At 36.6% G+C, this 15462-nt stretch overlaps 1 protein-coding gene and 1 pseudogene across 5 annotated transcripts in view; both read left to right on the top strand.

Annotated features, from left to right (window-relative positions):
• MDM2 (MDM2 proto-oncogene) overlaps positions 1–7763 on the top strand; it is a 28484-nt gene extending 20721 nt beyond the window's left edge. For all 5 annotated transcript variants that reach the window (XM_045553404.1, XM_045553401.1, XM_045553402.1 and 2 more), the window contains 3 exons: positions 2664–2819; positions 3853–3930; positions 6156–7763. In XM_045553404.1, coding sequence (XP_045409360.1) covers positions 2664–2819; positions 3853–3930; positions 6156–6731 — 810 coding nt within the window. In that variant the 3' untranslated portion in view covers positions 6732–7763. The remainder of the gene's footprint in view (positions 1–2663; positions 2820–3852; positions 3931–6155) is intronic.
• LOC123639535 lies at positions 7741–8211 on the top strand (annotated as a pseudogene).
• Positions 8212–15462: the final 7251 nt, after the last annotated feature.

Raw genomic sequence — 15462 nt, 5'->3', positions numbered from 1 at the left:
CTGTGTCATCTTTGCATTTTTCTCTTCCGAAGCAGTGAGTGTGTGAATACTGACCTGGCTTCTTGAGTTAGTGCTGTACTTAACAGAGCTGTTACTTGTTTAGGCCACTAGATGGCACCATGGGCTCCTGCTCAGTGTGAGAGCAAGTTCTTCATTCAGCAGACGTTTACGTCGTTTCTGTGCCAGGTTTCATACAGTGGAGATGGCACTGGAGATACAGTGGTAGTCAAGGCATTAATAAATATGGTTCCTACCCTTGTGGGGAGAGAGACCATTAACAATTAAATGATGAAACATTTAATAAATCCTATACAAAATACAGGTTTTGAGAGCAAATAAGTATGATCTGAAGATTGAATCCAGTTAAAGAAAACTTGATTGGATACACAAACTACAAGTTTGGTTAATTTTATTCTTTACAAATGGCTTACAAAAGAGAATTACTGCACCCCATTTAACTTAATGGTATTTATTTATTTATTTTTTACAGCTAGTCAAGTGAAGCAGTGGGTTAACTTACAGTCTTTTTAAAAGTTGTATGAGAATTCTAGCTGAATGATATTTAGAATCCTTGTTACTGCTTTGTACCTGGGACACTGCCTCGTTATCAAAACAGAGTGTAGAAGGGTATTTCCGTTTTGTTGTTGTCAGTCCTGTCCCACACTCTTACAAAAATCCTATAAAAAATCTGTTGTTTTTTAGATTCAGTCCCTAGTTGTAAATGCTTTTGGTAGGGCCAACCTTTTTTCCTTCATTTTAGTTTACTTCATATGAGAATGTTATAATCAGCATTTAGTGCCATTATTCACCAATTTATGAAGAGAATTAAAGTATATTCTTCTCTCATCTTCTTTCTTTTGTGTTTAATAAATTGGGAAGCTATGTTGTAAACTTAGTTACTAGGCAGTTTATATTGAATTTTAACATCTCAGCAGCCTCAAACTTCTTTTACAGGTGGGAAAACTAAGACTTGGGAGTTTTAAAAAAACTTGTTTAAGGTTCCTACGACTAGTAATTGTCACAATTGGAACTGAGACAAAATCAGCCATCTTTCCAGATTAAGCCTATCTGATAATTTTTAAATGTATAGTATTTAACAATTTCTGAGTCATTCTTCTTTGAACATTAGCCAAAACTTCTTCAAACTACTCCCAGTTTTCCATTCTTCATTGTACCTTATGGTAGGGGTTGGCAAACTTAAGAGCCAGACCATTAATTATTGGGCTCTGCGGGCCATAGGATCTCTGTTGCAGGTGCTCAGTTCTAACTATTGTGATGCACGAGCAGCCATACACAACAAATAAACAAATGGGCATGGCTGTGTTCAATAAAACTTTATAAAAATAGGTGGGCAATGGGCTTACAATTTGCAGACCCTTACCATAGAATATGCTTTCTGAGACTTAATTTTTCTTGTGATGTATTCTAAAATTAATGCACTGAAGACTTTAGTTAATTGAAGCATCTGGTTTGTTGAGTTACTTTATTAGAGATGTTACTCTATTCTAGCTTGATGTGTCATTCTAACCTGATTGCTAATAGAGCCCTTGTTAGGAATTAGAGCTGCATCTTGAGAATGTTGCTTTTACTACTGCTTCTCTAACATCACTCTAAAAAAGTATTTTGACCTCAGAGGTCATAAAATAATATGCTTTGTTTTTATTTTTAGAAATGATGGAGATTGTTTAGAGATCACTTAATCTAAACTCCTTTTATAGGTGAAGTAGTTGTAGCGTTTAGAAGTTAAATGATATGTCCAAAGTTAAGTAGCTACTTAGTGGCAAATCTAAAATAAGAAATGTGTGTATCCTGACTCCTAGGCTTTTTCCAGTTGTAGCCTTCTGCTTAGTATATGGGCCCACCCATAGCCACTAACAGGAAATATGGGCCTGAAGGTCTTACTGGGCTTAAAGTCCTAAAAATGAGGTGTCAGATGAGCAGCTACAGAATTTTAAAGATAAATTAAAAAAAATTAAGTCTGAAAACTCTTCAAAAGAAATTATTTTCGAAATTCATTAAAACATAAATATCATAAATATGTCTTGTTACTAGCATTCTACCAATTTTAATATATAAAGATGATTATGACAGGTCTTAGCTCTCAAAGTACATATAATTCAGATGAGAAACATGCATGCAAAATTACGTTTTGCATAATTTTTGTGAGAGAATATATAATCAGTATCATACAAGTAGTAAAGATAATTAAAGGCGGAAGATCTCTTTCAGTTACAGTATTGACAGAGGCTTAGCTAACGAAGGATTAATAGGATTTATACACTGTCGGGTTATTCCTGTTATAGGGTGGAAGTTGAAGTGCCAAGATTAATTTAGGAAGCAATCTAGATCTTGCTGGATTGTCTGTATTTAGTAAGGGAGGAGGGGAGGAATGTCTAGTTGAAGATAAGATGAAGATGTTAATGTAATCATACTGTATGTACATTCAGTGCCACAGGGCTGTGGCCCTTTTCCTTTATGCAATGGGGTCTTGAACAGGGGAAATAATAATGTATTAATAGTAGTGATAACCTTGAACCTTAGTCTAGTACCAGTGCATGGGATGGATCTGAGAAGGAAATAGAAGCCCAGGGATGAATTAGGAGGCTGTTACAGAGGCTAAGAGGTAATGTATATTAAATCATGTTGTTTTTTTCTTATTTTAGGATCTTGATGCTGGTATAAGTGAACATTCAGGTGATCAGTTGGATCAGGATTCAGTTTCAGATCAATTTAGTGTAGAATTTGAAGTTGAATCTCTTGATTCAGAAGATTATAGCCTTAGTGAAGAAGGACAAGAACTCTCAGATGAAGATGATGAGGTAGTTTTTTTTCCTTCCAATTATATTAGAAAATTGTTAAATATTTTCCATGTTCGTTCACTTTGATGAGTTTGAAATAATATATTCAGATCATTTAGATTTCACTTGAAATCCTTGCCCCTTGATTTGTTCAAATTAGAGTATTGGTTTGTAGACTTGAGGCTTTAATAATTCTTTTTTGTTTTTTGAGACAGAGTCTCGCTCTGTTGCCCGGGCTAGAGTGAGTGCCGTGGCGTCAGCCTAGCTCACAGCAACCTCAAACTCCTGGGCTTAAACGATCCTACTGCCTCAGCCTCCCGAGTAGCTGGGACTACAGGCATGCGCCACCATGCCTGGCTAATTTTTTTTTTTCTATATATATTTTTAGTTGGCCAGATAATTTCTTTCTATTTTTAGTAGAGACAGAGTCTCAGTCTTGCTCAGGCTGATCTCGAACTCCTGCCCTTGAGCGATCCACCCGCCTCGGCCTCCCAGAGTGCTAGGATTACAGGCGTGAGCCACCGCGCCTGGCCAAATAATTCTTATCGTTGATTTATATATTCTTATATTCCTGCTAATGCCAAGAAGTCAATAGGCCTTAATAAACATTCTTATAATGGTCTGTTCATTTTTTAAAATATTCAGTTACTCTCTTTTGGTAATAATTTTCTATAAAAGTGAAACATACACACAGTTAAAGTCATATAGTACCTCAGATCTATTTTCTAGAAGTGGCTGCCTTCAACATTTCTAGGTATTTCCCTTCGTATTTATAACATAAAGCCACATATGCTGACTCTTCAGTTTTGTTTTAAACATCTATCTATTGACTTTTCCCAGGGTGGGTGAGGATTTCACTGTCCTCCATTTTTCCCCCTTTATTTTCACTTCATTTGACCATTTTCTCAGAATTTTTCATTTATAGTAATACGCCCTTCGTGTGTATAGTAATACACACATTTATAGTAATAGTGTTTAGGACCTATCACTAAGAAGCCTTCTTTATTGAAGGAAAAAAGGTGATGAATTAATGCTAATGAATTTGTTTTATTAGGTATATCGAGTTACTGTGTATCAGGCAGAGGAGAGTGATACAGATTCATTTGAAGAAGATCCTGAGATTTCCTTAGCTGTAAGTATATATCTGCTTTTTAAAGGAATCAAAAAATAACAGTGGGGTCAAGATTAGGAAAATATGTCTAGAAGTCCTCTCTGAAATCAGGTGGTTTTTATAAAGTTAAAATCTAAATGATTTAAAGCATTTTTCTTCTTTTATTTGTTGTGGTGAGATCTCTTGCTATAATCTTTATTTTTATGTGCTGGAATTTGAACTTTTTAAGATTCTAATATGGAAAATACCAAGTATGTACAGCATAGAGAGTGGTATAATGTATCTCCAGTGTACTCACCCAACTTTAACAGTTACCAACATTTTGGCAATCTTGTCAAATGTAAACTTTCTTTTCTTTTTGTAAATGTAAACTTTTTTTTTTTTTTTTTGAGACAGAGTGTCACTCTGTTGCCCAGGCTAGAGTGCCATGGTGTCAGCCTATCTCACAGCAACCTCAAACCCCTGGGTTCAACCCATCCTCCTGCCTCAGCCCCCCGAGGAGTTGGGACTTATAGACACACGCACCACCATGCCCCGCTAATTTTTTCTATTTTTAGTAGAAACGGGGTCTCGCTTTTGCTCAGGCTGGTTTCGAACTCCTGTGTACAAGCTATCCTCCCACCTTGGCCTCCCAGAGTGCTAGATTACAGGTGTGAGCTACCGTACCCAGCCTAAACATTTTTAACATTGACTCATATTATAGAATATGGTAGAATTTGCCATTTAAGAAATTAAGACTTAAATATTTACATCTCATGTGTGTTTCACTGGGTTCCTGAGGTATTAGAAGGTTTTTGTTTTAATTGAGTATTACTGCTTTAATTTTTATTCTTAATTAATACTGCCTTTTATTATATTTGAATGAGAAATACCATTTTTTTCTGAGTTGGAAACACTAATTATCCAAATGCAAAAAAGATGAAGTGTTAAGATCTTTTTCAAAATTTTTGCTGTATTAGTAGAAATTAAGTAAGTACTTGACCCACATGATGATATCAAGTTGAGTAAAATATTTTAGATGTAGATCTTGCAATTTGTTAGACTCTTTGAAGCATTTTCCATCCCATATTGTAAGACTTTGTCTTTGGTTTTAGGGGAACCACCTTTGATAACTTGAAAGAACCAATGTGGGAGAGTGACCAGTCTCTGCCCTTATTACTGCTGTCTTATGTCACTTGTCAGGCAGTTTCAAAATGGTTACATTACTCATGTCACAATAGAAAGGACCTCTCAGGGCTGTTTTACCTGTAAAGTGTCTTCAGGCAAGAACCATGCTTCAGTTAAGGCAAGGAGATAAGGATACATTCAGTAAGGAGGCTGGGGATGTGGGAGTTTATTATTCAAATCACATGGTAGAAAGGTTTGAGAGAGAAAAAGCTGGGATAAGGAAGAAGCACTTAGCAGTTACAGATTTGGAACACAGGAAAGGATAGATAAAAGGGCATGCATACATTATGGATAGTGACCAAGGATGACCGGTTTTGCTGAGAAGAATGTTGTAGTATTTCCCTTGTGAGTGGAATTAAGGAGCACTCAGTTGAGCCATGGTTTAGAGTGTTGCCAAGGTAGTCCTAGCCACTGGTGGGTTGGGAGGCTTTCTCTAGGAGGCATGTTTCATCTAGATTGACTAGGTGGACTCTAGGGATAGTGTCCAGGGTTGAGGCTTTGAGGGAGTGGGTCCAGGCTTCTTTACAGAGTAAAATACGCCATAGCACTTGCTTCAACTAAATGAACTAACTGTATCTGTGTCCTGAAACAGATAAGTTTATAGGTATTAATATCACAGTAAATACATTTTTTTAGTTTTAGGATTTTTCAGGCTAATGTGGCTAGAAAAAAATGTGCTTACAGTCTTTCACTTGTGGAGAGACTGTTACATGTTGACTTTTTAAAATCTTTGTTTTATTGTGTGTGTGTATGTATAAGGCATACAAATGTGATGTTTTGACATACATATAGTGAAATAATTGCCACAGTCAAGCAAATTAACTATCTGTTGTCTCTAATAGTTAACCTTCTTTGTGTGTGTGGTTAAAGAACCTAAAATCTACTCTTAGTACATTTCCAGGATATAATATTATTAACTATAGTCCTTATGCTCTACACATTGGCTATTTTATATAAAACATGAAATGCTGAAAATTGAGCTGTGTGATACATTTTACCTTAGACATACAGAAGTTGCTAGTATTGGTATGACTAGTAAAGAGTTACAGAAACTAACTCTGTGTCTTATTTCATTGAAGGACTATTGGAAGTGTACTTCATGCAATGAAATGAATCCTCCCCTTCCATCACATTGCAACAGATGTTGGGCCCTTCGTGAGAATTGGCTTCCTGAAAATAAAGGGAAAGATAGAGGGGATATCTCTGAGAAAGCCAAACTAGAAAACTCAACACAAGCAGAAGAGGGCTTTGATGTTCCAGATTGTAAAAAAACTACAGTGAATGATTCCAAAGAGTCATGTGTTGAGGAAAATGATGATAAAATCACACAGGTCTCCCAGTCACAAGAAAGTGAGGACTATTCTCAGCCATCAACTTCTAATAGCATTATTTATAGCAGCCAAGAAGATGTCAAAGAGTTTGAGAGGGAAGAAACACAAGACAAAGAAGAAAGTATGGAATCTAGCTTTCCCCTTAATGCCACTGAACCTTGCGTGATTTGCCAAGGTCGACCTAAAAATGGTTGCATTGTCCATGGCAAAACAGGACATCTTATGGCATGTTTTACGTGTGCAAAGAAGCTAAAGAAAAGGAATAAGCCCTGCCCAGTATGTAGGCAACCAATTCAAATGATTGTGCTGACTTATTTCCCCTAGTTGACCTGTCCATAAAAGTAGAATTATATATTTCTAGCTATATAACCCTAAAAGTTTAAACAGCATGAAACTTATTTTTATTTACATATATCAAAGTGAGAAAGTGTCTCAATCCGTGAAGATTTCTTCTCTTTAGTGTAATTTACCTGCTTTGGGAGAGGAATAGTGACTATTTATTTCCTTTTAGGAAAATTTCACTTCTGTTTATATTTGGCTTTTAATGTAATTTGAATTGGATATATAGCTCCATCCCTTACCCATCCCCCTCATTTTAAGTAATTTCTACTTTCTCTTAAATGAGAAGTATCTGATTTTTAAAAATAATATATATATATGTAGGACATCTAAATGTAACTTATTTAGTATCTTTCATGTAAGGAGAAAATGTGTGGACAGATTTGCATATTTAAAATTTTGATGCTTTTAAATCTTCTGATCTTTAGTTTTTCTGAGAGCCGTAAAAAAAATAACAGTTGTATTTGGTGCTATGTAAGTAAAAATGTACTTCTTATTCTCTAGCCTCTGGTTATACTATAGTAAAGGGTAGGTGGTAATGACATTGTCAGTGAGAATAGCCATCATTTACTCATAAGACAAAACTTTTTTAAGGCTCCCTAGTAAAATGTGGAATTGTCTTGGAAGTCTAACCTAGTACACCAGGCCCTTTGTCACAAAAGATCCTTATCAGGATTTAGTGGAATCTGTTGTTGCCCCTGTGTTGAAAAACAACTCTAAGATGCTTTGAAGGACCTTCTTGGGCTGGGTTATGTGGTTCCTGGTAGTTGCCTAGGTTTCGGACCTTTTCTTAAGGCCAGTTTTAGAAACCTGTGAATTCAGAAATTTGATAAAAAGAATTGCTCATTTTAAAACTAGCTGAAAAGATTGTAAGTTCTCTCTGAATTATGCAGAAATTAGGCATCACTTTTCTTCAAGAAAGACAGGGTCAGAACATGGGATTCTAAAATATCTCTTGGCTTCCTCTCAAGCTTGGTGTTGGTCAGTAAGGACCATGCATGTTGAGAAGTGTTAGTTCCCTTTGGGGCCCGTCTTCCCTGGCCATGGCGTGATGTTTGTCTGCACCTGTTGCAAGCTGTTCAGATTCCATAAGTCCAAATGTCATAAAAACTTTAAAAAGTGCAATTCTCACAAGGTTAGGTAGACTAAAAAGCATTCCATAAAGCAGCTCGTATAAAGACCTAATTCATTTGAATTTGGAAAACAGAAATGACTCTGTCAAATACCAGCAAGAGCTATATAATAAAACTGATGATGCAATGAAGAGATCGAACAAATGCCAAGCTAAATTTATAATGAACAAATTGAAGAAAAATAAAGAGCAACAGAAACTTCAGGACATCAAAGAAGTCAAGCAAAACATCTTATCTGGGCCCCTCTTGCAGGTAAAGGAAAGCAGCTGAAAGAAAAGAAGCTATAGCAGTTATTAGTACAACAGGATGTGGACATGGAATATGTTTCTTAAAAAATCTCATTGTAACCATTTCTATATGTACATTTAAAAATCTCCCTTAGAGATTTAGAACTTCTAAATTATTGATTTAGTTTTTACATAAGGTCACTCAAGGGTGATTAAAAATACATTGCTGTTTGCAAAACGTGCTATGGATGTTAGATTGTGTCTCAATGTTAAATCTTTACTGATGTGTGAATCATGAAAATTCTGTAAACACAGACATGAATTATGGACATAAAGTGGTCATGCCCTTTGGGTAATGGTACCAGGTAGCATTTATGTAATAACTAATGACAAAAATTCATGGCTAGTGGTATATAAAATAAAATGTTATTTGTAGTAAAATGTCTTAGAAGGTAGGATACAAGGAACTAACAATTTCTATGACAGTGAGCCTCAAATAATATATTTTAATTTGATTTCAGTATTTCCTGTTTGGGTTTATTAGCATCTTAGAAGAACATAATGGCCTTATATAATGAAGCCTAGTTATGCTGGACTGTTTTGACCTGGTTTCACTGTTCTTATAGGTAGTTGTGGACGTTGGAGATGAAAGCTGAATACTCTTTGCCCGAAATGGGCAAAGTAATTTCCACTTTGGGAATTACTCAGTTCTAACTTGTGATTCCTAGTAGTAGAACAAGGTTTATTTTTCTAGCCTAGCAATTAAATCTAGAAGCAGAGGAATCCCAGTGCCTTTTAAGATTTATGTGGTTTTTCCTTTAAAAAGCTTCTGCTTCTGTGAAACAGAATTTATGGGTAGAACATCTGTCCATTATTTGCACATAAAACCCTTCCTAATGGGTAAAAAGTTACAATTAGGAATAAGTTGTGATGTTCTGTTGCACAGTAGGGTTACTGTAGTTAACAATAATGTATTGAATATTTCAAAATAGGTAGAGGAGAGGATTTTGAATATTCTTACTACAAAGAAATGATAAATGTTTGAATTGATGGATATGCTAATTACCTTAATTTGATCATTTCACAGTGTATACATGTATCGAAACATCACATTGTACCCCATAAATATGTGCAATTATTGTGGGTCAGTTAAAAATTCTAAAAAATTTCTAAAGTAAAAAATAGACTGTGTAGATTAACTTCTTAATCTATATTTAAGTAAGAATCTTCAGCAAAGTATTCAAAGTAACCGCCTTGATTTAAGGTGCCAGTGTTTTCCTCCTGTGTGTGAGTTGTTGTACATCCAGGTGAGGACAATAAAATCAACTGAACTGTAAGTTTAAACTCGACCTGAGGGATGATTTTGCATAGCAACTTTATATGCCAGTTACAGTACATTTTGTTTTGAAACCATGTACACACATCACGCACACAGGACTTACCCATTGTGTAAGTAGGACAAATGGCTGAAGTGATGAGTACTTCAGCTTTGGAAGTCCTCAAATACAATAAAGCTTTATTTGGAATTTATAATACTTCAACTAGAACCAAGTAGTTATCTATTTTTTCTGAGGAGAGTTGGTAGTATAAATGAGATTATAAATGAAGTACATTTAGGTTTTATGTCTGCAATGACTGCTATTTATACAACACTTTAAATTTGCAAATGGAGTCTCTACATGCTTATGGATTACTAATGATTATCTAAATTTTTCGGTCTAATATACATATATTTACAAATAAACAATTAAATGATTAAGAATTATTTCAAGAATGTGATTATTGGTTCTTAGAAACAATTTTCTCATAATGAATTGTTAAAAATAGAAATTGTGTGAATGTCATATTTGGGTAACTAAAGACACAAGTCTGAATGTGTTTCTTTTTTTAGAATGGTCATGCCTGCCCACCCTGAAAGCACACTTATCACTGGGTAGCTTGATGTAGTTGGGAGCCTCGTAGGCATTGAATAAGACCAACTTGAGAGAAGGAATGGTGCAGGTTAGTAGGGCTAGGAAATGCTGTTTTCTCCCTATCCTCACTTTGGGTCATCACATGGCAGCTTGGCTTAAGTGGTTTCCTAAGTGATAGTGAATGGTCTAGAAGGGATATAGCTGGGAGCAGGGAAGGGAATTTAGGCTACCCATCATGCCCCTTGTCAGCATAAAAAGCACTATTGTAGGTGTGGCTCACACCTATAATCAAGTACTTTAGGAGACCAAGGCGGGAAGATTGCTTGAGGCCAGGAGTTCGAGACTAGCCCGGGCAATATAGCAAGACCCTGTCTCTACAAAAAAATAAAATTAGCTGGGTGTGGTGCTGAGTGCCTATAGTCCCAGCTATTCAGGAGGCTGAGGTGGAAGGATTGTTTGAGCCTGATAGTGGAGGTTGTGTTCAGCTGTGATTATAATTGCACCGCTGTATTAGCCTGAGCAATAGAGCAAGACCCTGTCTCCAAAAAAAAAAAAAAAAAATCACTATTGTAATTGTGTCATCTTTGACACTAAATTCCAGTAAGCCAAGACTTCTTGATTATGAGGCACATACGTAGGTGTTTAATAAGAATTTATTAAATTAACAAAGCCATTGGGACCTGAGTCTTGAAGCTGGCTTTACTGCAGGAGCCTGTGGAGACCCCTAAGCCAGACGAGAGTTAGCTCCTGGCATCATATAATTTAGATTTTCTACGTTTTTTAATTAGGGCTTTAAGGATACTAGTGTATAGGTCTGTAAGTTTATGATGGTAACTGTAAGTTGTTATGGTATTGGATTGTGACAAGTTTGTAGTCAGTATTTTCTGATTGGATGCAGAATTAGGTTTTTGATTTAGTATTTGCAAAAACGAATTTCTTCAACTTAAAAATTACCAATTCAATGTTTGTGACAATATTGTCTATAATATAGCTGACTTTCAATTATAAGGTCATTAAATATGAGATGTCTGATTTCAAATCAAAAGTATAGTTTATTATATCTCAAATAAGCAGTACAATTAATCAAAGTATGTGCCTAAACTATCAACACAGTGTTGCCTTCTTAACAGTAGCTTGTTTATGCCAGCAGCAAAGAAGCCTGGAGAGCAAGTGGTGATGAAATTGCAAAAGGTGTCTTCCAGAGCTTGTTGAGAATTGAGTATTTTTCTTTGCAAGAAGTGGTCCAAAGCCTGGAGGAAGTGGTAGTCAGTGGTGCAAAGGCTGGTGATTACAGTGGATGACAGAGTTTCCAAGTCCAGGTTCTGTAGTTAGAGCAGCATTGTTTATGCAACATGTGGTTGAGCAATTGTCTTGCAAGAGGATTGGCCTGTCCCTATTGACCAATCTTGGCTGCTTAATTGCAGACATCCTCATCATTTCATCCATTTGGTTGTAGTAGACGTGTGCTATAATTGATCAATTGGGTTTCATGAAGCTGTAGTGGATAATACCAGCCCTAGACCACCGAACAGGCACCATTAGCTTTTTCTGATGAATATTTGGTTTTGGAGTGTGTTTCAGCATGTTTCAGCACTTCGTCTTTATCCAACTATTGTGCCAAATGCTTGCGATTGTCAGAAAGAAGCCATTTTTCATCACGTAACAATGCAGTGCAGGAATGGTTCACTTTTATGTTGTGACAGGAAAGAAAGGCAAGCTTCCAGAAGATGTCTCTTCTGAGGCCCATTTAATTCATGCGGAACCCATCTATCCAGCTTCTGTACCTTGTCCATTTGTTTCAAATGGTCCAATATTGTTGGAATAGTAATGTCAAACCTTGCTGCTAATTCACGCATAAGTTGAGATGGATTCACTTCCACTGTAGCTTTCAGCTCATCATTATCCACCTTGGTCTCAGGTCGCCCACGTGGCTCATTTTCAAGATGAAAATCGCCAGAATGGAGCTTCTCAAACCATCGATGTACTGTGCGTTCATTAGCCACATCCTTCCCAAACACTTCGCTGATATTTTTAGCTGTCTGTGCAGCATTGGTTCCACAGTGGAACTCATATTAGAAAAATAACATAAATTTTTGACTTATCTGTGGTTTCACAAAAATTGCTCTAAAAAAATTTTGAAAGATTAATCACAAGCCAAAACATGCATTTGAAAAACTGAGCCTGTACCTTCACAATAAAAATAAAACAAGAAGTGTCAAAGTGACCTGTCAGAGATGTCAAACTTAGTACTTAAGGAAATCAGACATTTCGTACTTAATAACTTCATAGGGTAATTTTTTTTTTTTTTGACATTTACAAATAATGGTCTAAAAAGATAAATATCTGCTGGGCGTAGTGGCGTGTAGTCTCAGCTTTGTGGGAGGCTAAGGTGGGAGGACCCCTTGAGCCCAGGAGCTCAAAACCAGCCTGGGTGATACAAATATGTGAAAGCACCACCATATAGTAGGTGTTCAGAAGTAACATTGTAAAATGGACAGCTAACGGGAACTAATGAAAAGCAACATAAAGCAGAACAAGAGCAGGAAAGTAACAAGCAGATGAGAGACTCCCCATGTGTTCAGTAATTTATATATATGCATCTGAAGTGATCGCTGTCTTTAAATACTGTTACAGTAATATTATTTTGAATAAAAAACTAATTGTTTTGGGGAGAGGGCTGATACTGAAGCATACTTGAATTCTTCCTACTTTCAAAGCTCTCTCCTTTAAAGATTCATATTTTAAAAAATTGATAGATTCCTCCCTTTGTTTCAATCCTACATCTCTACTGCCGTCAGAATACTACTACTTAGATGTCCTGCCAACAGCTTAAAGTCAGTTTATCAAAACAGTATCTTTCCTGATTTCAAAATTTCACTTTTTAAATTTTTTCCATTACTATCACGTTCTAGATGAATTTCATTTATTTCTCAGGGTTAAATTTTAGTACTTTTGTTGTATCTGTTTTTGGTTCACACCTTCCCGGGCCACCATCCTGTATTAAGTAGGCCTTACTTGAAGATCACAGTAACAGCTCCCTAAATAGACTTTACTGCCTTTGGTCTCCCCTGTTTTTAGTTTATTTATAGATAAATTTACAGATATCATTTTGCTTTCTTGATTTAAATACTGAATTGGATATTTGTTGGATATCCTATTTGTTGGTATTATGTCTGATGTTTTGCCGGGTCATTTTAGACCTTCAGGGCTCTCTATGAAATAGATGCTTTCTTTTCACCCTTTCTTAAACCGTTTTTGCTGCAGCAAAGTTTGTAAGATGTAGTGGGAAGGGCTAAGTTCAAATGAGACAATACATGTATAGAACCTAGGAAGTAAGACTTCTAATAAATAGCAGTTTAATAATATTCTCTGCATCATTTATGACCATAACCACTTCCAAAACCCAATTTAGGTAGCCCCCTTGAATTAACCTTTTTTAATATGTTGTCTGAACTCTGAGACACTCCATTCACACTGGTAAGTTTCTTTCTATCTTCTCTCCACATTATAACATCCTTTGTATGTCCTTCCCCCAACTGCCAAATATGGTGCATTGAGTATACAGTAGGCATTCAGTAAAGGATGTTGATTGGCAATGAAAGCAACTATGCAGTTTTCTCGGATTTAGAAGAGGACAAGAATTTTTAAAAAACATCCTGGGCTGGGCGAGGTGGTTCATACCTGTAATCCCAGCACTTTGGGAAGCTGGGGAAGGAGGATCGCTTGAGACCAGGAGTTTAAGACCAGCCTGGGCAACATAGCAAAACCCTGTCTCTACAAAAAATTTAAAAATTAGCCCGTGTGGTGGTACGCGCCTATAGTCCCAGCTACTTGGGAGGCTGAGGCATGAGGATGGCTTGAGCCCAGGAGTTTGAGGTTGCAGTGAGCTATGATGACGCCACTGCACTCTAGCCTGGGTGACAGAGCTAGACCCTGTTCCCCTCTTCCCCCCCAACCTCCCACCAAATAAAAAACATCCTGAAAAACTGTTGAGTACAATAAATGACAAAAATATCAACAAGTCTTTAAAAGTTGATAAGGTGTCAGAATTGTGACAGAATTGAAAAAGCTTTTCTTTAACAAAACCCCTCCTATAAAAATACTTTTTCCACCTTTTCTCACATTTGTTTCTTTTCTTTTTCTTTTTTTTGAGACAGAGTCTTACTCTGTTGCCCAGGCTAGAGTGCCGTGGCGTCAGCCTTGCTCACAGCAACTTCAGACTCCTGGGCTCAGGCAATCCTCCTGCCTCAGCCTCCCGAGTAGCTGGGACTACAGGCATCTGCCACCATGCCTGGCTAATTTTTCTATATATATTTTTAGCTGTCCATATAATTTCTATGTTTAGTAGAGATGGGGTCTCGCTCTTGCTCAGGCTGGTCTCGAACTCCTGAGCTCAAATGATCCACCCACCTCGGCCTCCCAGAGTGCTAGGATTACAGGCATGAGCCACCGCGCCCGGCCTGTTTCTTTTTATAGGAGGCCTATGAGAAGACCAGTCTCTTCAGAGTTATACACTTTTAAACCACATGGTGGAAGCAACACATTAGGAGAACTCAAGGTATCCACTAATGGTAGACCCCTAACAGTGCTGAGAGAATACTTCAAGAGAAATTGCTGGCCTAGAGAGCAAAGAAATGTTGGGAGTTCTATTCAAAGTTGTTAAACAAACACACAAACAAGCAAACCACTTCACATTACAGTCCTAAAATCCTTTACTATTGTTCCTTTAGAGATCATGAGACAAATACTGCACAAAAATACTATGCTTTTTCCTCTCTTTTTTTTTTTTTAAGAGATGGGGTCTTGCTATGTTGCCCAGGCTAGCCATGAACTCCTGGGCTTGAACAGTCCTTCCACCTCAGCCTCCCAAGTAGCTGAGACGTCAGGCATGTGGCACTGTGCTGGCTCAAAAAATACTATGCTTTAGTGTTGAAGGATGAATGTCCATAACTTCATCAATTAGGAAAAAATTATTACTTTTGATATATGTTATTTCAGTGTAAACTCTGAAAAACTTTAATATGTAAGAAGGTGTAGCGATCATTTATGTAAATTGGTGATTCTAAAATTTGAGGTTCTATTCTATAAACCAGTTGCTTTCTTCCATTATAAAAGTAGCAGTAAATACAAAATCTCAAAAATGAAGGAGAAAAAGCAAAAGCACATAATTCTGCCATCCAGAAATGGACTAATCACTTATTTATACACTTACTTTTCCCCGCATGTCTAACATTTGAAAATTTTAGTTCATTTTAAAACCGTACCTTGCTTTTGTGGAAGGGGGTATTGTAATGGATGCTTTAAAGAGCTGCAAATTTAAATATTGAAGTCTAGTTAAAATTTGCCTGTGAGTTCTGCCTAACGGGTCCCTGTATCATGAATTCTTTTGAAAATAGGAAAACTGTTCCAAGTTTATTTTCCAAAATGAGATATGTATCACTTT

The sequence above is a fragment of the Lemur catta genome, chromosome 6 (genome assembly GCF_020740605.2).
Source record: "Lemur catta isolate mLemCat1 chromosome 6, mLemCat1.pri, whole genome shotgun sequence".
In the NCBI taxonomy this organism is placed as follows: Eukaryota; Metazoa; Chordata; class Mammalia; order Primates; family Lemuridae; genus Lemur; species Lemur catta.
Note: the sequence above shows the minus strand (reverse complement) of the source record. Positions and strands in the feature narration are given on the sequence as shown.